This window comes from Phaethon aethereus (assembly GCF_964289735.1).
Source record: "Phaethon aethereus genome assembly, chromosome: 3".
Classification (NCBI taxonomy): domain Eukaryota; kingdom Metazoa; phylum Chordata; class Aves; order Phaethontiformes; family Phaethontidae; genus Phaethon; species Phaethon aethereus.
The window spans coordinates 129268186-129292710 of NC_138576.1; the positions used below are offsets into that span (position 1 = coordinate 129268186).

Consider the following 24525-nt stretch of genomic DNA (forward strand, 5'->3'; position numbering starts at 1 on the left):
AGGGAAGACAATATGGAATAAAAGAACACTATATCAACAAAGAGAGGGGGGGAAGCTGGCCAGGAGGCTGTGGCACGGCACAAAGGAGCCAACGGCGGCACAAGCCCGCTGCTAGCCAGAAGCCGCGCAGGGTTCAGTGAACCTTGCAGAAAAGGCTGGGGTGCCAAATAAATGTTTACGTTCTGTTACCCGAGGAAAAGCTGGATGAGATGCCCCTGCCCCACAGCACTGCAATATTTTCTACTGCATCAATAATTCGGAAAAGGTTGAAAGCAGCTGTCGGATACGGCACTTAACTGGGAGGGCCGGTGCTCCCCACACCAGAGAGCCCCACAGGAGGCAGCTCCGTTCGCATCACCGCGCCCCACCACGTTTCTCCTGCCGGAAACATTTCCCGGCCAGACCCGAGGACACAACCCATTTACCTGGGATCTCTGCAGCTGGAAACATCCCTTCCCCAGGCAGGGGGAAAACCGGCTTATACTCCCACAGCCGCAGAAGCTGCCACCCAAGCCCCGCTCCAGGCGACGCAGAAGCGGGTCAGAGCCCACGGCAGCTCCTGGGGAGCACCTCACCCTCCCACGGGCCTTAATAAACTTGGGGGTCTCCACCCAGGAGTCAATCAAGGCTGCTAATTAGAGCCCACATCTGTGCGAGGCGCAAGCAGCCGGCTGCAGCCAACTCATCCCCGCGGGCTGCCGGCTCCACGGCAGGGCACGGGCCACTGGCAAGAAACGCGGGAATCGGGAGCTGGCAGCAGAGTCGGTGCCCGCTAACGCGCAAAACGCATCGGGGTGAGCGATCTCGTCATTATGTCAACGAGAGGAGGATGTGCTTGGCGGGAGGCAACTGCTGCTGTCACCTCACCCAGGCCCCGGGGGTTCAGGGAATACGGAAATACGTGAAATCAATGTAACCCTCGTTAACAGGATCAGGACCCGATCCCGGGCCGTAGCTGCATCTCCTGCCAACCTGCAGGGTGTTCCTGGAGGGGTCCTGTGCTGCTCAGCATCTTCTCCGGTGGCTCGGAAGAAAATCTGGAAGGACTGCTTAGTGTTTTCAGCTACCCGCACCCGGCACGGTGAACGGCCACAGGGGAGGGTTTACTCCCAAAGGGTGGCTGGGGCCGTGCGGCACCCAGCCGTGGCTGCGCACCGTGGGCTCACCGCACCCAGACGTGGCGTCCGCGTGCCGGGGCATCGAGGGCAGAGGAGGGGCGAACCCTCGGGGGCACGGCCAGCACCCACCCCGGCGACGGGGCAGGCGCTGCCCCAAGCCGTCGGCGAGGACGGGGCCGGCACAGCCAGCCAGATGCACACGTCCTGGCTCTGCGAGGCTGCGCCTCCGGGGAGCAGCGGGCGGTGGGGTGCATAGTCGGGGGCTCGGGAGGGGATTTCAGCCCGACACGCAGCATCTGAGAGGCACCGCGGACGCCCTGCCCGCTGCGGGTGCTGGGAAAGGTTCCGCAGGCAGAAAGCCCCAAGGGAAAAAACCCATCTAGCAAGCAGGACTGTCAGGGAAGGACTGGAGAAGTTCGATGTGTTTCGTGGGTTTTTTTCCCCGAAAAGTAACGCAAGGAGAACCTACAGTCAGAAAGAAAAATATTGTCAATGGTAACTGACGGTAACCGTCATGGCGTAAAGAGAGGCAGGATGAAAGGAACCCTGAGGGGGGAGAGATGTCAGGTGCAGTGAGAATAACACCCCCCCCCCGCCCCATAAGCCTGGTGTTGACTTTAGTGTAAGCAAAACCCCCGAATCTGCCGCAAGGTCTCCGCTGGCAATCACCCACCCTCCCGAACAAACACCCCCGCCATTAATTCCTGCCCACAATTACTTTTTAAGGGCTTGGTTTCCCCGGGAAAGGGAGACGCACGCCCACCCAGGCGCAGGCAGCGAGACCATCCTCTGCAGCAGGAGCAGAGATCTCTGTATGCCACATAAATATCTTTCTTTCCCTGCGAACAAGCCATTTAGTGACACTTAAAACTACTAAATCTGGGGTTTATGTGGAAATGATTTTAGAGTGCACTGGAAACCCCGGGTTCCTTTTTCAATCTAGCAACATCTTTAGAAAGCAATTCTTTAAGCCTCCATTTCCAAGACCCTTTTAATCTCTGCAAATTATTGGTAAGAGCTGAATCAAGGCAAACTGCCATCAACTGTGATCACAACACTGTAACTCCGCAATGAGCGACTATCGCTGATTATTTAGAAGAAACTATTGCTTTTAGGCAAGCTGCCACAGAAATAAATTAGCATTTATACTGGATTATTGAGAAACACCCCCCCCCCCCCCAAAAAAAAAAATCAGCCTCTATCTGTATGTCAATTGTGTCTTGCCAAGGTCAACATCTTTACTGTAACAGGCACGGTCTCAAATAGCAAGAGGAACTTATGTGTGGAAATGAGCACTGTACGGCCAGAATGTGTCATTATTATCAGAAAGACAAACTGATCTCTGAAATAACATCTGCACTCCCACAGCTTTAAATAGAGGTGACCTTCTGCGGAAGGTGTGCCATCGGGAAGCTAGGAAAACAATTCAAAAAAATTAAAACCTAATAGTTTGACTTCTAGGTAGGTTCTTTTCTATCACTGTCAGCCTTATTGCATTTGTTACCTCTTTTTTGAAAATCTCCTTTTGAAACTACTTTGCTTGAAATCTGCGGCTTGATCTTCCCGGGCTACGGAAGGCCACGGTCCGTCTTTGCATGGCACTTCCAGGTAACGACTGATTAAGTTAGAAAAACACACATCCTGTAAATGAGGAGGGGTTTAAGGGATTTTTTTGGGTCAAACATTTGCCATATCAATAGGATTTTCTTTACCCCCGGTCCAGCACGTCCTAACGAAATGAAACATCTTCTCCCCGTCAGAAAAGCCCGTCACTGAAGTTGAACTGGAACAAAGGAGCGCGTTGGGATCAAGAGGATCCCAAAAAGAGGGATCCTCTTGATCCCAAAAAAGAGCAAAGAGGAAGATCCCCTCAACACTTCATTTCAACGGGGACCAAGTATTTGATACCGTCCCTGCCAAAAGGCTCCGTTTCAGGAAAGTTAAAACACCCGGTTTAAGAAGCGACGAAAACCTTCGTTACAATGTCATGCCTTTCATTTAAAAAAAAAAAAAAAAAAAAAAGGTGCTACTGATGTGGGAAAAAATTCTGGGTTGTTTTCAGTGTCAAACAAACATGAGGGATTTTGCTGGCTGCATTTCTTCCAGCTCCCCCCGGGCTGTGCTTCCCTTTTGGCTCTGTAAGGGGATGCAGGGAGGAGCAGCCTCTGCCCCCGGGGAATCGGGGCGAGGGGTGTCCCCGGGCCTCTGGGGGAGCCAGCGGGCAGGAGACCGAGTCCGTCCCTGCTGCGCCCCAGGGGACCCGCCGCAGACCTCGAGAGCCCGTCCCAGCCCCGGCCACCGGTGAAACACCCCGCATCGCTCCTCATCCCGGCTCCTCTAACGGGGTTTTGGCCGCGGCTCTGGCCGTTGGGGTCGCTTTCCTACCGGCTGGGCCCTGCTGGGCTGCCCCTCCGCGCTGGGCAGACCCGTTGCGTTTCACTCCCCGTGCACAAGGTCCCCAGTTAAACGTCTCGGTGCGTAAGCGGAGGCCGCAGGTGCTGGAAACGCGCCCATAGCTCGGGTCCTTACGGACCACCTCGTTCCTGCCAGACCCCAAAAGCCCGGGTGACAGCTGCCAGGCTCACGTGCACGGGGCCAGTCCTGCTCATCCCCTCGCCTTATTCCCACCTGGTTTGTTACTGAGGCCTCAGCGAGATCCCAAACCTCCTCCCTGCCCCTGCGGCTCGCAGGGGATCATCCCCAGGACATCAGGAGCGGTCTCTCCCTCCCCAGAGAGGAGCAGGAACACGGATCACAACCTCTCCCCATCCATCCACCTCCTGGGGGTCCCACCTGCACGGAGCCGGGGCTGCTCTGGGGTCCTTGGTTTGCCAAGCCGCAGGTTGACCCCAGGGGTGTCCCCCTCCCTCCTCCTGCCTGGCCTGGGGGGGCTCAGGCCTGATCCCCATCGCCCGGGGAATGCCGCAACAGGGCAGCTCTACACGTGGGTGGATGGGGTTTCCAGCAGCTCCTTCCTGGAGTGTGACTCCCGGAGCCGAGGGGACGTGCTCCAACAGGGACAAAAAACCTCCCTTCAGGAAAATAAAATAAAAGTATAACTGTCAACCTTTCGAGGAAGACCCTGAGCTGAGCTCAGACGATGCCCAGCAGCGCGGAGCGCAGCGCAGCTGTAAGCGTCGGTGCCTGGAAATGCCGGGGTTGCCGGGCAAGGGCAGCGGGGGCTCTGCTGCAGGGCCCCGTCCCTCAGGGCGAGCGGGGAGAGCTGTGTGTCCCCCCCGGGGTGCCCTGATGGGCGGGTGGGTCTCACTGGTGGGTCACCTCCAGCCCCAGAGGGCTGGGGTGGCAGCAGCCCCCCCGTGCTGCTCCCAACGGCGGGCACCGACCGAGGCGGGGGCTAAAATGTAGGTTTGGCTTTTTTTTTTCAAGTGGGGAGGGGGAAACAGGGTCAGGAAAAAACAATGCAAGTGCCAGGCGTTCTGCCTGAACTGTGGGAAAATTGCAGCTGAATAAAGTGCTGCAGGTAAAATCGGTGGGCAGTGGGCATTTCGGGCAGACGAAGAGCAAGAGCGGTAACGCCCGTGGAGGTCTGGACACACTTACCTGCTGCCCTGCACCGGCAGTCTTCAGTTTAACGGGGGGAGCACAGCCGTTAGGAAGCAGAACTGTCCTCTCCCTGATTTTTTTACCCTTTATTTTTTCTTTGGTAATCCCCCCAGCGCTTTGGAGGTGCTTTGCCCAGCTGTTCTCACCGGAGGGATCAGGGGAGGATGGGTTTGGAGAGGGGATGGGACGGGAAGGGTCCGGTCCCGGGGTGCGGCGGCACCCCCGGCTCCCCAAAATGGGGCTCGGCCGCTCCCGGAGCGGGGCAGGGGAAGGCGGCGAGTGCCGGGGACACCGAGCTCGCCGCCCGCCGGCCCGCGCAGGCATATAGCGGTGCATAGGCGGAGCGCGCATATCCGCGCAGAGATGCGCGGAGCTCTGGCCGCCGCCCGCAGGTCGGCACCGCCCGGCCGCCCCGTCGCGTCGCGGTGGGGCAGAGCGAGCAGGGACCGCCTGCAGCACCCCACCGCCCCCCCCCCCCCCCCCACGGAGGGGGCAAGCACCCGGCCCGCCTGCGGAGCCCCGCAGCCTCGGCCCGGGGCGGGGCAGGGGAACGTTTGGCGGCGGGGTCTGACCGCGCCCCGTCCTTTCGGCCTGCAAAGGAGCGGTGGGGGACGAGCGGGAGGCAGCCCCGGCCGCTGCCCCTCGACGGCGCCGGGTCCCGCCGCGGGGGCCCCCGCAGCCGCAGCCCAGGGCGGGGGGAGCACGTCCCGCGACCGCCCCGGTCCCCATCGGGGGGCGCGGGTAGTCCCGAGGGAGCATTTCGTTGTCGCAAAACCAACGAACAAACGAGCAACGACCAAAGCCCAACCCGCAAACCAAGCTCCGTCCCTAACGGGGCGCCCGGCGCTGCGCGGGTCCCCGCCCGGCTCCGCACCCAGGCGGGAGCGGGGCCGAGCAGCAGAGGCCCCGGGGGCTCCGTCCCGCCGCCCCGAGGGGCCAGGGTCAGCCCGCTGCCTCGCCGCGGCTCGGAGCCCCCCGGCCGGGAGCCTCCCGGTAAACCGGGCCGGGAGAGGGGCTTCCCGGCTCCTGCCGTCGGGGCCGCGCCGCCGGGCTCGGAGCCGCGCCGCAGCCGTCCCACGGCCGCGGGTTCTTTTGGGACACACACACGCGTGGGGGAAGCGGGCAGGTACTTACGGGCGAGGGGCCGCTCGGAGCCGCTCCCGGCGCTGCCCCGGGGCCGCCGGGCTTAAGAGCCGTCCGTCGGGCGCAGGACAATGGCCGGGAGGAGGGGGCCAGGAGGGCGGCGGGAGGCGGGGAGGGGACGGGGCCGCCCGCCGCCGCTCTCCCCCGCCGGCCGCGCTCGCTCCGCCCCCCCGTGTCTGGCGTAAACCCGGCGCCGGGCTAAAAGAAACGGCGAGCTACCGGCGCCCGGGGCTGGTGGCCGCCGCGCCGCGCCTCGCCCGCGCACGGTTCGCCGGTGCCGGCGGCAGCGCCCGGCCCGGCCTGTCCCGTCCCGCCCCGCCGCGCCATGTCGCTGAGCCCCAAGCACACGACGCCCTTCTCGGTGACCGACATCCTCAGCCCGATGGAGGAGAGCTACAAGAAGTTCGGCGGCATGGACGGGGCGGGCGGGCTGGGCGCGCCCCTCGGGCCCTACCGCCAGCCACCGGGGTCCGCCGCCACCGCCGTGCCGCAGCACGTCGTGGCGGGCCCCACCGGGGCGGCCGCCTACCACATGCCCCACGGCGTCTCCCAGTTTCCGCACGGCGCCGTCGGGGGCTACTGCAACGGCGGGCTGGGCAACATGGGCGAGCTGCCCGCCTACCCCGAGGGGATGCGGAGCGGTGCGGCGGCGGGCGGCGGCTGGTACGGGGCCGGCGGCGACCCCCGCTACTCCAGCAGTAAGTGCGGGCGCGGGGCGGCTGGGGCGGCGGGGCGGCGGGCGGGGGGAGCCGCTTCCCCCGACGGGGCGGCCGCCGGCGCTGAGCCGCCTCTCCCGCTCAGTCTCCAGGTTCATGGGCCCGTCGGCGGGGATGAACGTGGCCGGGATGGGCGGCCTGAGCGGCATCGCCGAGGGCGCCAAGGCCATCGTGCCGCTCCACGCGGCCCCGCGGAGGAAGAGGAGGGTGCTCTTCTCCCAGGCGCAGGTCTACGAGCTGGAGCGGCGCTTCAAGCAGCAGAAATACCTCTCGGCGCCGGAGCGGGAGCACCTGGCCAGCCTGATCCACCTCACCCCCACGCAGGTGAAGATCTGGTTCCAGAACCACCGCTACAAGATGAAGCGCCAGGCCAAGGACAAGGCGGCCGCCCAGCAGCTGCACCCCGACGGCGGCGGCCTCTGCCAGCAGCACTCGCCGCGCCGCGTCGCCGTGCCGGTGCTGGTGAAGGACGGCAAGCCCTGCCCGCCGCCGGGCAGCGGCACCCCAGCCCCCGGGCAGCCCGCGCCCCCGGCCCCCGGCGCCGCCGCCCCCGCCGCCCACCCACACCCCGGCTCGCTGGGGCAGGCGGCCGACCTGGAGGAGCTCTCGCCCAGCCCGCCGGCGCTGCACGGCCAGGTGCCCGCCCTGGCCCCCCTGGACTCGGCCGGCGTCGACTACAACGGCGGCATGGTCAGCCCCAACCTGCTCTACGGCAGGACGTGGTAATGCCCCCCCTCCGCCCCCCACTCCCCCGCCCCTCCCCGGCACCGGGCCCTCCCGGCCCCGACGGCCGCCCCGGCGCGGCACCGGCCTGCGGGGAGGCCCGACGGCCGCCCGTGGGCTCCCGCCTCGCCCACGCCCCCCCTCCTGCCCGCCCCGGCCCTGCGACCCCGCGACCCCGCTTCGGCTTTTTCTAGACTTTCTGGGGTTTTGGAAACTTGGACCCGCGGGCAGAGCCGCAAAGCGGGGCGGGCGGCCGAGTGCGCGGACGCGCGTGGGCGCAGGGCTGCGGCCGCGTCTCTGCGCGGCTACTTGCGCGTGTGTGCGCGCCCGCGTGTGCGCGCCCGCGTGTTCGTGGCTCCGTGCCCCGCCGCCTTCGTGTCGGCGGGCGCGGCCGCCGCGGGCCCGCCCGGGAGAGCCGCCCCTACGGGGCGCCCGGCCGGAGGGGACAGTCGGGGGGCGACCGTGGGGGGCGCGGGGCTCCGCTCCCGGCCCGGCCCCGCTCTCCTGCGGCCGCGGACCGGTGGCCAAACCCGAGCGCACCCGGGAGCCCGTATATACTGGGAGCGCGTACATACCTTACAAGACCCACTGAACGCGAACAATAAATCTTCTGAAGTGCAACTTATCTCGGCAGAATTAATTTTATAAGGGTGCCCCTGAAGTGCAATTTCATTATTCTTTGATTGGAGGTAAATTGAATTGCAACCGGCCGTGGAGGAGGCGGCGGCAGCCGCTGCCGCTCGGAGACGGGCAGCGGCGGAGGGTGTCGTGGCAGCAGAGCTCGCCAACGCCGGGGCTCAGATTTGAGGGGGAAAAACGTTTTTTTGGTTTGTTTGTTTGTTTTCTGTTTTTTAATCGTTATTATTAATTATTGCTTAGTAAATGAATGTACGCGCGTGGAGCACGCTGCGCGTCCCGCGCAACCGCTGCGAAGACGGTGCCCGCAAACACACGCTGAGCTTCCGACGGGCTGCAGAAAATCACGGGGAGCTGCAGAAATAATCACGGGCAGCCCAGCAAAGCCCCGGGGGCGTCACGGCTGCCCCGCCGGGAGCGGCGGGGATCGGGCCCCGGCGGAGAGCGGCGCGACGGGTCGGGCGGCGGGGTTGTCCCCTCGCCTCTTCCCCGAGGAAGTCCAGCACACCGGGAAACACTTCTCGGAAGTTTCCGGCAATTTTGCTTTCTTTTATTTTTAATTTTTCAAATCTTTTTCTTTCTTTTTTTTTTTTTTTTTACTACAATAAAAAGAAACGTTGTTTTCAAGAGTTGGCTGCTTCCTTCTGGGTGTACGCACGGATGCGGTTTGACCGCCCCTCGACAATCCCTCCCACCTCCCCCCCAAAAAAACAACCCATTTTTCCTCCTCCGCGGCAGCCGCTGAGCGGATTTCGCCCCGCAGCCCCCGCCTCTGCGCGGGTCCGCCGAACCCCAGCCCCTCGGGGGCCGCGGCGTCGGGGACCGCCCCACGAGGGAGAGATTTCTGGGGCAGGAAAAAAACGGATTTTGGACCCCGCGAGCCCACGGACCGGCTCCCGGTCCCCCTCCCAAGAGAAGATCTCCCCCGGCAGCCGCTGCATGGGGACCCCCGCGGCTCTCCTTGCTTCCACGGCCGGGCTGCCACGGGGGACAGCTTGCAGGATGCGTCTCGGAGCGCCCTTGGGATGTGGGTGGGCCGGGTGGGGGGAGCCGGTCCTCCCCTCTGACCCTGCTAACGCGTCAGGCTCAGCTCTGCCTTGGAGAACACATGTATATATCTATACATATCCATCTATATGTACGTATGTATAGGTTGAGCAGGTCTAGGACGGCCACGGGGACCCCGCACCCCACGGCTGGCCCTGCACACAACCCAGCAGCTCTGGGTGCTGGAGAGCCCTGGGCTACAGCAAGGCCAAGCACCGGGGCAGGGTGCTGCCAAAGCAAACGGGGGGCTGCCACACAGCCAGGCCCTGCATCCCGTCCCTGCGGGTGGGCAATGCTTCTCCCAGGGCCAAGGGCAGGCTCCCCTTAGGAATGCCGACTCGTCAGCCCAGGGGCCAAAGAGCCGGGCAAGGGGCAACCTGTAGGGGTAAACCCTTCGCAAAGCAGCTCCCCAGAATGTTTACTCCAGCCTCATTTTTGTCTGTCCCCCCGCCATTCTCAGAGCAGACAAAAAGCCCACTTGCACCCCTGGCTCATCCTTGGGAGCAGGGCACTCCTTCGGCTGCTCCTCCCTCCAGCCTCACACTCCACCGCCGCATTTGCATGAAAATTCACATTGGCTGCCGGTTTTGTTCTGCTCGAAAAGCAAAATTACTTTTTTGAGACCCAAATATTTTCCCGGGAGAGGGAAAAGGCCCTTGGCAAGGGCTGATGGCGTTTCCCAGCTCCGGGCAGGATGGCAACTCTTTGCATTACAATGAAGGATTCTGCTCCACCCTCAATCACTTGAAAATAATGAATCCAGTTTCATGATTTCTTCCTCCCAAGGTTATTTCTTCCTCCCAAGGTTACAGCAGCCTGGTTCTTTTTCCTCGTTGCCGGTGATTAACATCTGGGCCCTCGAAGGAAGGGACTGAAAAAACTACTCCGGGGAGCGCCGTGCCTTGCAAGCTGGCATAGGGGCGACAGCAAAGAGTTGACGTTTACTGATGGATAGGATACGTGCATTTAACATCCAAGTCCAAGCATGGCACAAGGGAAAGGTGCGGTATCAGCATTAACACTGCTCATTTAACTTTAAATGGAGATTTTAAATGCTACTGTAGAGGCTGTGTGGAATTACTTGCCAAGAAATTAATATAAATGTGTGCACACAGGTAGAGATAAAAAGGTACAAATGCATTCTGGAGGGTGTTGGAAATAAACCACTCAATGCCACTTTATAACGCAAATAAAAATATTTACTGATTTGGTACACTCACACAGAAAATCCCTAGAAAGAGGGCTAAAAATGAATGGAAACTCTGTACTTTGCAGCTATTTTAAATTACATATCAAAACAGACAAATACACCTTCCGTGCTTCTTTATGTTACAATAACAAAGTCAAAAACAGGCACAAGTTGTAAAAGTTGAAATGTTTTACTTCAAAGTCCAAAAAAATCTCCTCTCTCTTGTGAGAAATTTGAGGAAGCATCTGACAAGGAATACTGACAGACGTGTCTTTAAACCCCGTGCTCCGCAGGCTGCCTGCTGGGTCTTCCCCGAGAGTTAATAAAATCCGATTTCTATGCATTCTTTAAAACTCCGTGTCCGTTTTCAGGCTCTTATGTGTGAAGTAAAGGATGTTTGGAGTTCAGATTGACAGGCACAGCTAAGCACAGCTTGTATATGTAATAAAGACAAAACAGCACTCCTCCCTCATCAAACGTCTCACAGGCAAATTAGCAAGTCTAGTTTACTCGTATTTTGCAATACGCTATTTCCAAGCGACATACCCCCCTCCCCCCCCAATTGGTTTGGTAAGAAATGTGTACATTTAAAACATAGTTTAAAAACTACAGGGATGTTTAAGGATTCCACCACACCCCCCCCCCCCCCAAATAATAAAAGAACAAAAACAAAAACCCCAGACATTTTCTATACTTAAAAAAAAAAAGTCGAGCTAATTCCAGCTGTATCTTCCCGAGGGAGGTGGTAGCGGGTAGGGCCTCCCGGGGCCGTATGCCTACAAACAAACAAACAAAAGCAAGCATTTATTTTTTGGATTAACATCACAGCAAACAAGTTAGCCAAGCTCCAGGCGCCATACAAAAATGAAACAATACATCCTTTGCCCAGAGAGGTACCGCGGGCAGAGCCGAACCTCTCTGAGTAGCGTTTACAGACTCTCTCCTGAAAACACGAGCTTCCACGTCCGCCCACGGAGCGCGGTTCTGTACAGCGCCGGCCCCAGCTGTACTGCGGGAGGGGCGATGCTTCCACATCAGAAATAAATTCGCCAAAAGGCAGCACTGAGGACAAGTCACTCCCAAGCTGTAACACCTCTGCGTGTTCTTTGCTTTCAGCAATGCGTAATAAATTGTATACGTAATAATGAATTGTATTCGTAATAAAATGGCTTTCAGCAATGCTGGAAGCAAAGAGGTACAAAATATTAAAGCCTCAGACACATTCACACACCTGAAGGGCAGATTCAAAATGCAAATTTTTAATTCCTACAGAAACGTGGGCTTTGCAGTATGTACGCTTATGCTTTTACACAGAGCAAAGATATAATTCTTGTGGGCTAACTAAAGTACCAGTTTGGGATGTGTGATGCTGTTTAACAGGATTTTTTTTTTTGTAGAAGAAAAAAAAATTTCCCTCAACTACCAGCTTTCTGTTCTAGTTGTAAGCAATCTTATGCCAAAGCAAGGCAGATATTTTTACAGATAAGTATTTTAAGGAAAAAAAAAAATCGTATTTGTTACAGAAACAGCATTTTTCAGCCCTCATTCATTTTAAATGCTGATGCCTAAATCCCACCTTGGAAACCACTGGAAATTAGATAGATTTTTGTATTTAAATTTAGATTATACATTCTGTACATTGACTATGCAGTGAAAAATCTGTCGGAGAGCTTCATAAAAAGTCCCTCTGAAACGTTTAAAATTATTTCAGAACCCGATATGCTGCAGAGACCAGAAAGTTAATTAACGTGATGCACTAACAACCGCTGTAGGGCTTTGTTTATTTGTTTCTTACTTGGAGGGTTTTTTGGTGGGTAGGGGAAGAGGGGCTTCCCTTCATTTCTTTAAATCCATCTTTACCCCATGCTCTGGGGGCTCAGAGAGAACCACAGGCACTGGAGATGGCGGGCAGACCTGGGACGTGGAGGTTTGCTTCAGCCTGCTTGCGTCAGGCGACCAAAACCGACTTTCTGCACAGAAACCCGTTTGTTACACCCCGTTTTTAAAGGCTCTGATAGAGGCGTGCAGAATACACTGTTTCCACCATCAGGAAGGCTTTATGTTTGCTTTTGGGTTTGATAGTAATCAATTAAAAAAAAAGGCACAAGCTGACCATATCGCTTGAAAAATCCTCCCACTTAGGTCAACAGCAGCAATCCCTGTACTGAACTACAATTTGGAGGTCTCCTAAGAACTGCACCAGACATTTATCTGGACATGCAGCTGTGTATTACTACAGACTAAAATAAAAACTGTCAAACACCTGCACAACACAATCAAGTTTATTCCTTGGTTTTCTGGAACAGCTGGAAGACACCAACAAATCCCCACTACCACAGAGCAACCCATATCCATGGCAGTTGCATTAATTTTGTAAGCACTTTGTAGCAGCGCGTTTATTAACCTCTTCAGCCCATGTTCTGTATGCTGTAAAAAAAGAATTCGGAGGTGAAAGGGACCAAAGATAATTATTTACACTGCTATGTGTCACCACTTCCACTTGAATCCCTTTTCAAGGCTTTAAAGCCTTGAAAATTTACAGGCAGCAATGTTAGATTCAATTATTGGTTTTGCACCCTAAACCCTTTAGCTTCTAATTTTACTGCAGTGCTGTCAGCCCTGAGGAAATAATGACATCTGAAGGTTCATTTAAAAATAACCAAAAAAGGAAAAAAAGAACTTTGGCAACAAAGATTTAAAAGGAGATTAAAAACAGCTGGAAAGAAACACAATTGCAAAGGAAATTTTTGAAGGAAGCAAATTTACTTGAGCTGAAAGATTTGTCCTTACTAACTGTCATGTATGTGAGTACAAACAAAACCGTTGCCACCACCCAGTTTTCACTTTGTTTCATGATCCAGCAGACATGTCCCGTGCTAGTGAGAAGCGAATTACGTTTCGGGCAAGACTGCAATATCACCAAACAGCCACGTGCCTCCCATTTAGTCATTCTGGGGGGCAAACAGCTGGACAGCTGCGAGGTTTTCTGTCACTGGCGGGCTGTAGATAGATGTCCACGATGCTCTGAGACCCCACGCTTAGAGACAGCTTTCCAAACGTCAACTAGCAAGGGATGCCCTCCCCCAGACCACACTGCAGCCGCTTCTGGAAGACAATTCCTGTTCACCTTTGTGATTCCAGCTGTAGCCGGTACACATGAAGATTTAAGGTCAGGAATGAACTAGTTTAAACACAGATTCCTTTTGCAAATATACCCACCTACACTACCCAGGATAAATGGTAGAGCAGAGAATGGCATAGCAGACAGACTTGTCAAGTATCTGTTTTCCAGCCCTAATTAAATACCACCCAGACTCCAGCAGCATCAAAATCTTCCACCGATTTTCCTACATTATTTCAGCAGCTCTGTTACGGATTAGTGCAATTACGCATTTATTCCTTCGTCTCCAAGTTTTTGCGTAACCCTCTGTAATACAAAATGAAAGGTTTTTGAAAACTGATCCTATCAATTTCACCTCATCCAAGTTTGAAATGTACTTAAAAAAAACACTGGGGACTAGTGGGGCAGCACAGCCAGGATTCAAGCCCCACTGTGTCCCCATTAAGTCTACTGTGGTCATAACCCACACTGGCTAGTTTTGCTTATAGCCAAAACCAGTCCTGGAAGGGTTTGTACTGGTGATGCCTCCCCCACTGTACTCGGAGCAAGCGTGCACGGCAGCTTGCTTGTCTCTCTTTTTCCCCTGCTTCTTGCTGTAACACCAATATGACAACTGAACAAGCTAAAGATAATTCTTCTCCAGTCTTAAAAGCCTCCTCCGCATTAAAAATGCTTCAGGGTAGGAGCTGGAGGGGGGAGAAGGGAGTCTCACTGCTGCTAACAAGGGTTCAGTGGAACAAGAGTTGAAGAGTTGGGAGCAGACTGCTTGGCTGGCTATAGATCTTTTCAGCAGTGCCGTGTAATCCCGCAGCCGGCAAACAATGCTGAGAACGGTATTAGCAGCTCACAGGCTGTTTCTGCTGGGCTTTGGTCCTGCGAGCTGAACCAGAGAAGCACACGGCACTCTGCAAAAAGCTTCCCTGGCAAAGGCCAAAGGCTCTTCTCTTACAAACTTGGTTTGACAGTATGTGCTTTTATTGCATGCGCTGCCTCAAAACCCCCACAAGCTAACAGTGTCACGGTGCAAAACTGGTTGTGATAAGATAGCGCTACCCGAGTCTCCCAACCACAACAGAAAAGAAAAATGTAAAGCAGACAAAGAATCAGAGAAGTGGTAAAAATGCTGTAAGAAGACATTCACATATGCTGTATGACATTACAATTTAAATGATTGTACTTGCAGTCCCTGCTGCATAAGCAAAGGAGACGGGGGTAATATCCAACACACACACACACACTGCAGGACAGAATTTATAGCTATGTGAAAAATGACTCTCATGCTGCCAATAGCACGGAGAAACAGTCCCAGAAACCAAGCACCAAGTTTGATTGTGTTGGTGCTGTACCGGGTAACACAAACGGTGTACTGGGGAGATGGGCAGACTGGGAAGAAGAAAAGAAAAACTAAGAGCGTACACAAAAAGTGATTTGTCTTGAGCACTTTTATGAGAAGTAGCTGAACCAGGTCCCGACAGAAGGCAAATTTCAAACAGTTTGTGCCTTGGTTTCCACATAAAGGACTGGGAAGTAGTGCTGTTACCAAGCAGCTGAGCGCTTTTCTTCCTTTTTCCCCATTACTGGTCAGTAACCTTCCCACAGCTGAGTAATAGTTCTGACTTACCAACACAGCAACAGAACTTAAACTTTAATATAGATATCTGAAATTTATTTTAAATTAGCATATAGCATTTTATACACTCAAATTTCTAGTACAAGAATACATGCAGATTATGTTTTTACTGGGAATGCGCACACACACACAGAAAAATCACATAAGCAAAATCACCTGCTGCTTTCAAGAAGCATTTTCATTCTGTGGCATTTTCATAACCCGATGACAAAGTCACCTATAACTTTGGATGAGGTTCTCCTGTCACGTTCACTTGTTTTCGTTTAACTCCACAGAGCTATTTTCACGTGTACTTTCAGAGACATCTTTATTCCTCTGGCTACTAGAATCTAACACTTGCATTAAAGCAGCCTTTCAGCTAAGAGAAAGCTGATAAACATTAGAGGGGGGGGAAAAATTTATGAAGTCACAAGAAACTACAGTTTAAAAACATGCTGGGAAGAAACCCTTCCATGCCTAAAGTGTGCAGCTGACAGACTTCCTTACAGAAGAGGAAGACTCTGGTTGAAATAATTGTTTTCAGCTTATGTTTTCTCAGGCTGCAAGAAGTGCGGGACTTGGTAGGATGCTTGATCTACTTTTAATGAAAAGCAGTGTCATGGCATGGGCCTTTTGCCAGGGGTGTACACAGAGGGGGCTGGACAAGGCAGGGAAGCTTACCTGTCGGTGCTGTCACTGGTGACACAGCTACCGGGCTAAAACCAGCGCAGGAATGCCTACCTATGCTGCCGTCAGTCTCCACAGCCACACATGAAGGAAGCCTCACGCAGGAGGAGCACAAAATGTGCAAAGTGGGGCCATGTTTTCATACCTGTCTTCCCCTGTCCATCCGATCTTCAGGTCTCTGTGGGTAACTCATTGGTCCGCCCAGCCCCTGGTACTGACTTGGCTGGTACTGATTTTGGGATTGCAGCATGCGGTTCCAGGCAAGAAGAGAAGCAGCCCCAGCAGTTCTGTGTAAAGAAGAAACACACCACAGCACAAACTTAGCTCCTAGAGAGAGCTTCACACCACAAAATCCGAATTTCTATAGTCTCCTATGATAAATGATCTGATTTGCCTCAGAGTTAAACAGTCACATCCAGCTATGCCTGCAGTGGTACTGCAGATGGCCAAGTGGTTAGAGATAAATCGAGGAGGGGGCAATATCTTCCAAGATTCTCCCACCAAAAGGCCACATTTGCTTACTGCTTCCTTCATCACAGCTTGAAAGCTACAGAACCAGGTACTGCCGCAAGCAGCAAATTCAATTTTACAAATCGGAGATTTTTCAAATTCCTTGGAAGGATTCTGTCCAATCTTTCTTTTTAGGGGCAAATTTGCCAGTTCACGCACTCTGATCTTGAACGTAGATTAAAACTCAGATATCACCAAGTTAGCTAAACGTAACACACCATCCAAAGAGTAAACATGTGCGATATAGGAGAATGAGGCTTTCTTTTCTAAACGTCCAGACTCTTTCTGGGAGTCCATTCTTTCTAGTTAATTGCAGGTTGCAAATGAATTCTTACTGCGAGTATTCTGAATCTAGGGTAGGGGCCTTGGCTGCTTTTTCCCATCCATTATTCTGCTCAATATGTCAGAAGGTCTGATCGGGAAGAAACCTTTTCAAGTTCTATTGATGCCGTTTTCAATTGACCACGGTGACCTAGCAACATAAGCACTAATTGGCATGGACTGACTGACATTTGGTGTACAGTTTATATGGGAACGCAAATTCAACATCCATTATAACCTAGTTTGCCATCCTAGATTACTAACAGCAAGAAATGTTTTAATTGCCTTCAAGTACCTATTCTAACATTACAATTATAAAGCAACAGGTGTAATACATCAAATCATTGTTTGATTAAAAATATTTAGAAAAATGATATAGCCGTGATACAGTCTTTAAAGCTGAGCACGGTTAAGGGTACAATTCCTTACAGAATTCATTGCAGCTGTGTTTTGCTGTACGATATATGGTTGTAAAGGAAAAACATTGGACGGTCGAGACAGTTAATCTTGTCTGACCCCGGCTTAAGAGTGAGTCAGCTGAAGAGTGCGCGGCCAGCCTGCTGAGAGACAGGAATAGCAGAGAGCACGAGCGCTGCGATTCATATTTACCTGCTGCACCGCTGAACTGAAAACTACTTTGTATGTTTTCAAAGAGCCTCTGCCTAGATTCGCTGGATTAAATTGGTGGGACTTCAGCCTTGGAGAAGTAACCCTACCCAGAGGCCGATCTATTCCTCCAAACAGACATGCAATTCAGGGAAGAGGTATGACTCTCATGACCAAGAGAGGATTCACAGCCAGCTGTACAATGTTAGGAAAAACTGAGCTTCGAGCAACCGAGGAAGCGATGCTGGGAGAAGAAGGACCTTTAAACATATTTTTCACCAGCAGGAACAGAGGCAAAGTTGGAATCAAGACAGGTAACCGTAAGATTAAAATGAATGAAAACAGGCATTTTGGACGTGAAGGCTTTCTGTTTTTGGACGCAAATTGTTTTTGGTTTCACACTGAAGCCTGCAGGACAGCTGCTCCACCGGGTCAGATTAAGACCTGCCTGAATTGCAGAAAGGCCAGAAAAACTCCTACCCTCTCTAGAAATGAAAGAATTTGATTCTTGTTTGCAAAAGTATGAGTCTTACCTGGTAAATATGCAGTTGTTAAATACAACGTGCAACATGTACTAAAAATGAACACGCACAAAAGCTAAGTGGTAATACTGAACTGTGTAGTTTTATTTTTAGCTTCAGAGGTATGTCTGGAAATGCACAATGTTACCTGAATAATTCAGTAGGAGGAGCAATACTATACTTGAAGTTAATAGCATGTTACACTTTCAGGGACCACACACTCAAAATCAGCATTTTAAGTACGATATTCCTTTTGATTAAGTATTTGGAGTACTAACCACCCCTCCACCCCCCCATTATTCCTAGAAAACAGCAGACTCTCCAGGAAGAATGCACTGCTCAGCCTTAAGGAAAACTGCAGGGAATTACCTATATAGCCCCAGCTCTAGGACTTTCATCAGTTCACTCTGTCTCTACAACTTTGCTAATGTGCTTGTGATAAATACCCTCAGTGACTGATGATCACAGGCCAACACTTGCTACATGCCTGGAACAGGAAGGTTTGACAAATTTCATTTGACCTTAGTACGTATTTGGCACAGAGTTTAAACTTATTTTTAGGAAGTGCTGCTTCGTGAAAAGTTGGGGTATTTAACAAATGAAACACACTAACGCTAGTATCACTACTATGTTGGGGAATTTTTGCTTCGAGGCCATCTGAAAGAGTGAAATTGGTGATTTTCAGTTAGAACCACTACATATTCTAGAGGATAAACCTAGTAGGAAACAAAACCAAAAAAGCTGCAATGCATTTTCTGACCTTAAAGCCAGAAAAGCAGCTTACACCTTTCTGCTGCTCTTAATTCATAGAGCTATGTACTATTTTTAAAGAACAAAATTTTAGATTTTCATCTGGTAAATGGAGATCAGCAAATTATAGTCCTCACAGCACTTGACTTCGTGTTCGTCTAGTGGATGTATTAATTGGTATTCAAATTACCTGAGGGTGGAGATTTGTACGCAGAAAAGCTGTGCCTCACAGGTAACAAAAAAAGACTTGTGCCACCCGGACTATCACAGCAGTACGCATTGGCAGAGTAACTCTGGACAGCGCATTTGAGTAATGTCAACTTACGATTAAACTAAAGCATATGCATACAGGATAGCTAAAATACAACTTCAGGAAACTTTATACAGTAAAACATTTCTGTGTTCCAACTTCAGCCTCTTTGGAAATCTATTCTATGAGCAGGTTAAGCAAAAGGGTTTGTACCACCAGATTACAAATTTCCATCAGCTAGGAAATGAGGTAGCAAATATATATATATATATATATAAAAAATATATATATATAAAAGAATATAAAAATAAATAACCTCTGAAACATATCAGATCACTAGGGCTGAAGGCAAGTGCATGAAAACAAATCTTCTGCAACCTCCAGTAACGCAGCCCAGTCAGACCAGGGACTGAACAGGACATGCTGAAAGGTGTCCTGTTCAACAGCAACGCCACAATTTTATTTTACTTACTGTGTGCTGAATTACATCACTAAATTTAAAATTAAGAAATTTTATGCAGGAGACGAGATCATCTAGATTATGAAGAAGCAGCTTTACGCTACCAGGTTTTTTTCCACCGAGGCCCATGAAGCAAGAGCTAGTTTAGCCCCCACTGCAATACTCTATATCCCTGAAGTAGCACAAAGGCTCAAAGCTTTCCCAGCAGGGACAGGGCTCATTGCTTGATGTCGCAAATCAAGGATATCGTAGGCTCCTGCCAACCCACTTCATCTGAAAAGGCTGGAGCAGGGGCTGGCCTCTCCCTCAATTACTTTCTTCCCAGGAGCAGAGGTGATGGAGAACAGCAATTCCTCGCTGCTCTCCCTGGTGACACCTTGTTGCTCCTGGAACACCTGAAGCCGCAGCAGCAAGCGGGGACAGCCTTGGGGGGAGTGGTATGGGAAACCGGCAGCTCCCAGGGAATGAACTGGGAAACTGAAAACCTCTGGAGGGGGTTTTAGTTCAACAGGTTCAGCCATTTTTTCCTGCACCAAGCCTATCTATCTTTTTCTTTCTTTTTAAACTTTTGCTTAAGTCTCCACGCTTATCACTGTACAGCAACTAACTCAACATCAGCCCTAGGCAACTGTTTGATTTGCTTCCCAAATCAAACACCTTCCAAGAACATGGCAAAATTACTTCTCCTCATCACTGAAACTGGCAAATTGGTGATTTTCATAAACCATCAGAGGTATAACAAAGCACCATCATCAAGGGAAAGCATTGTAAATATACTGTTGTCACTCACAAGCGAGAACAGCATTCTCTAAGCTTCTTTAAAGCTTATTTTCTAGGTGAAGAGGATACATCTTCAATTTAGAGTCACCTCAGGGAACAGCAGTTTCCTCAAGTTTGGGAACCGAGTAAGTGAGGTCAATACTGCAACACAAGAAGCACGCTGGCTGGGTCAGCGGATTGAATCACCAACACCATCTACCTGCAGAAATGCTCTGAAGTACTTGGGCAGTGTGTAGCCACTTCTAAAAATGTTAGCACAAACCAAGCACGGTAACCTGATGATAGGATTCTGATTAGAGACACAGTCTTTTATTACACTTGAAACGTGTATTTCAAGTGAGAAACAGAGACTTTCTGGCTGAAAGAAGTTAGTTATATGTGAGTTGAGAAACTCTTCCACTTTGCAAAGTGAACAATCTGGTAAAATGATAAAAAGCATAGCATTGTAAAAGTAATGACAAGTTGCAGACCTGTAGCAATTACTACATAAATTGGATTTAATTAAGGTGTGGGAGTAGCAACTCCCGTGGACAAAGTAATATTAAAGTTTGTAATGCAAGATTCATTTATAATGCAATATTCCACATTGACGTGGCACAGGACAAGGGAGCTGGACTTATTTCAATAGGGATCAAAATGGTTGCCATGGAAAGCGTGATTGCAGAGCGCTCAATAAGTTCTCCCAAAGCTGATATTTTCAATGGTTAACATTTGCAAATAAAACCATGGAAAAAAAAAAAGCATGCCTCAGAGCAGAAACTTCAAAGATCTCATATACGCTCTCATTCCTCCATAAATATAAATAAATATCATTATTCATAGCTTTCACAGGTACGCTGGAGTTTATAAAGTCCATCTGACTTAAGGACATACAACCTATCAATGAAGGAACGCATGTAAAACATCCCTTATTATCAAACCATGTCACATTCCTTCTATTCGATGGCACTTATTGGACTGCAGATTCCATAATCCTTCCCTGAGTCCCTTCTGCATTTAATTCAGTTCAGTCTTAAGTAGTTAAAGAAACTGTTTTCAGTGGCAACTAATAACTACTGACCTACAGTGACACTGCCCTACAATAGGCTTGTCAGGCCTGAAAAACTTGTACCAAAGAAGCTGATTAGGACTTCAAGAGGTTTGTAGCAAGAATCAATGGCTCGTCTGTACTAATGCTGCGGTTGCGGCACAGAAATGATAAGAGTGGAACACCATTAGTTATGCCTCATTAAGCTCCACAGCCCTCCTAAAAAGAAATTTGTTTAGCCTGTCCAAAATCTAATGCAGTTTTAAGCTCTCTGTGTTCAATTTCATAGTATCTCAAAAGCTTCAATAAGATAAAGGCCAAAGAACCAAGAACGGTACCAAAGCACCAACAGTAAAGTTAATTTTGAAGTCTGAGTTTTAATGGAAGGTGTTTTTGCCTGCTTTTTTTTTTAAATACAAAGTACTCAAGCCTTTTAAAGGATGAACACCATGTAGTGCACTCACAAAATATAAATAAATCATGGACATTCATTAACTTAAAAAAACCCAAAACAAACCCTGCTGTACAGCATGATTTCAACAAATGTAAGCAACAAAGTTCAAAAGAAAAGAGGGAAAAAAAGGTTGTGAAGCCTGGCAGAACCAAGTACATCCCTCTGGCCATATTTTACAAAACTTCAACCCCTCCTGCCTTACCTTTGTGGTGTCTGTTGAAACAAGGGCGTAGGACCTCGCCAAGACTCCTGGGGTCTAAGATCTAGAGGGTAAAACAAAACGTTAAAATAAAAAACAGCAAGTATACTTAAAGTTGAACTATGCTCCACTCACTCTTACACATGGCCGAGAACTTGTTTTAAAAAGTCAAACAGAAAAGCTCAAACTGGATAATACCACCAAATACATTTCACCAAGCTGTTGGTTACTATCACTAATTTTGATATAGCCCTTATGTCCATTGGTGGCAAGCTTAGTATTAATTAATAAAAGGCAACATATTTTTTTTTTTTATATGTCCAATGAAGTTTTTAGAAGAATGAACTTTAATTGCTAGAACTAGCATTGGTCAGTGCTTGGACATGTCACAGGTATCTTCTCTTGAATTTTTAAAAAAATGCAAAGCCATGTCTGCTACTGTAACAACCGAAGACCTCATTTAATTTTAACATTTCTTACAAGTACATCACTACGTTATACGAAAAAATATAGATACGTATATGCACATACACACCGCTGTGTCATCATCACAACACACCGTGTTTGTGAACTTCAAAATATGTGCACGTTTGTAGGCTACATTATTCTCTAAAGCAAACTAAAATGAGCAGAGCATGTACTAAAGTGAACAGTTCCACTTTATTCACGTTTAAATATGTGATATATGTAAAGATAATAAAAATATATTTAAAAGTTAACCTAGACAATGATAATTTAATAATAAAAATCTATTAATCACCTCTCAGATAATGTAATCAGACTGAATTAAACCTTTTTGGGTAAAAACTTGGCCAGAGACCTAGCACTACAGTTATAGGAAACCGCAGTGAAAAAGACCACCCACTTCTCAATTGTTTCTTCTACCCAAACTAACTCTTTACAAAAACGTAGCACTAACAACATTGCTTTAACAGGACCCGCAATTAAACGGTTGTTGTTCTTCTAAATAAACTGCTCAGTAAACAGGATAAAAGAAACAGCTAATCAATAGCTCCCCGGTCAGTTCACAACACTCAAATTGTGCATCAATCAAAAGCTTCAGTTTCAGTGACACCTTTGATTATTTTCAATGGTGTTTAAGTGTGACCTAATTTCAACAGCTGGTTCCAGAATTTGTCTAATGGACCTACTGCAAGGGGACAGTAACGCCCTGTTAAACTGCCAATATGCAAGTACACTAAAGCGTTGCAGTAATTTGAAAGAAAAGGAAAAAAAAAAAACCCCAAAACCACACACACGGACGGAGGAAAAATCTGTGCCTCTCTCCTAACTCTGGCTGGATTGTCTGCAGGCTGTAATGGTCCGACCCGGACAGAAACTTTTCACGGCAGCACTCGAGCGTGCAGGGGAGGGTGCAGCCCCCATTGAAGAGAACACCGTTTCGTCAGGGGAAATAAATTCTGATCCCCAGCGGCTCCGCTGCTCCGCCTGGGCCTCCTCTGGGCAGAGCTAATCCAGCCCACCAACAGCCTGAGCCGCAGAGGGGTACGCGCTGTGTTTTACTTATTTATGAAGCATTACATGTATACACCTCCCCCCCCCAAGCAATACATACACCTCTTTTTTAAATATATATGTTTTTACATATATTAAAAATATAAAACATATATGTGTTATACATATGTAAACACAAACTGACATATATATGGTTACCAACTGATGCTCATAATCAGGTATAACTAGTTATTTCATATACACTGTAGCCAAATCAGTCTAAAGCATCACGAGGACTTAAAGCTGGGTACGTAGCACTTCTATACTCATCAGCCTGTGAACTACAAGGGCTTTTACATGCATAAACAAGCTGTACTAACACGATGCTTTAGTGATGCTATGTTTGCTTTTGAATACAAGATTAGTGCAATGCAAGAAAACCCAGGTCCATAATGTTGCCTTCAGCTGCTTTGGGGGAAATGAGCGATTAAGACACAACGTTAAACCGAAGCTAAAAAAAAAAAGTACAAAGATGAAATTGCTAACAAAAAATAAAAATTAAAATTTGGTAAAGCCCAAGAATGTTACTATTTTCAGTCAAAAAATATCCTAAGATGACTTTATTTCTAATCAAAGTGTCACACTCACCAGCACCACAGAAATACATGCAATACAGGAGAAGTGTGTTCTGCTAAAAATGTTTTCAGATGCACAAAACCCTCCATCTGTCATTACTAACACCTGTAGTTCTCCACTTGCAGCCGCCAGGATGAAGGCTAGGTTTTGGCTCTGTCACCACAGCCGGACACCTGCAGGTCCCCTAGGCCTGGCTCAGTTCTCCTTTCGCTTGCTGGGAGACACGAAAGTCCAGGAAAAATTTAAAACAAAGCACCATATATTCCAGGAAGAATAATGGCCATGTTGCCCCCAGACCCTTCTCCTCTGTGCAGGCTGAGCTAAGCAAGAGACCCAAGTAGCTGGACCGATATACAGACTAATACAGTTTCTCCCTCCCCCTCCCTGGTCAGAACTTCACATTTTAATTGAAGTTTAACAACACGTTTCCCATTCCCCTGCCAGAGTCAAATGGTGCGCTAGTGAGAAACCCAGTGAGATGATGCTGGTACAGTGTTTCCCATTTATGCAGAGCCCTGCTTAAGGGCTAAAGACACGTGTCCTATTTAATCACGTTCTCTCCATCTGAAAAAGAAAGGACCCAGCTCTCCTGCTGTAACCACACCTTTTTGCAGCTCTAGGGAGCAGTTTAAGAAAGAGTATAATGAAATCATAATAAAAAACTTTAAAGCTACCTTATTATTATTCATTTGTGTGGCTCTGACAGAGAAAAAAAAAATCTTTGAGGGAAAAAGCTTGGAGCAGTGAATTGCACTTCAAAAAAGTACAAAATCGGAGAAGAAATGACAATTAATATTTTCTTTAGTCTTCAAAACTTAGGCATTTCCTAGAGCTATAAGGCCAAATAAACTGCCTTCTCTAGCAGCTCCTCAAGTAACAATTTATCTAATCAGTGCGGCAATCAAAGACAAGATTTTGTGTTTACTGATTGCACTAATCAAAATCACTTTTCAAATGCAGCTAATTGACAAGTTTACTGACTGAAATGAAAGTCATAAATCAG

The 24525-nt window shown here is 49.9% G+C and overlaps 2 protein-coding genes across 2 annotated transcripts in view; one reads left to right on the plus strand and one right to left on the minus strand.

Moving 5' to 3' along the window:
* Positions 1-6022: 6022 nt before the first annotated feature.
* On the plus strand, positions 6023-7267 carry NKX2-4 (NK2 homeobox 4; the record flags this gene model as incomplete). The annotated part of the gene is made up of 2 exons (XM_081998638.1): positions 6023-6523; positions 6627-7267. Exons 1-2 carry the CDS (start codon positions 6151-6153, stop codon positions 7265-7267), a joined length of 1014 nt encoding a protein of 337 aa, XP_081854764.1. The 5' UTR covers positions 6023-6150.
* Positions 7268-10366: 3099 nt separating this feature from the next.
* Positions 10367-24525, minus strand: part of XRN2 (5'-3' exoribonuclease 2) — a gene marked incomplete at its 5' end in the record, with an annotated part of 51949 nt that continues 37790 nt past the window's right edge. The window contains 3 exons of the mRNA XM_081998042.1: positions 10367-10912; positions 15699-15840; positions 21435-21495. Coding sequence (XP_081854168.1) covers positions 10850-10912; positions 15699-15840; positions 21435-21495 — 266 coding nt within the window. The 3' untranslated portion in view covers positions 10367-10849. The remainder of the gene's footprint in view (positions 10913-15698; positions 15841-21434; positions 21496-24525) is intronic.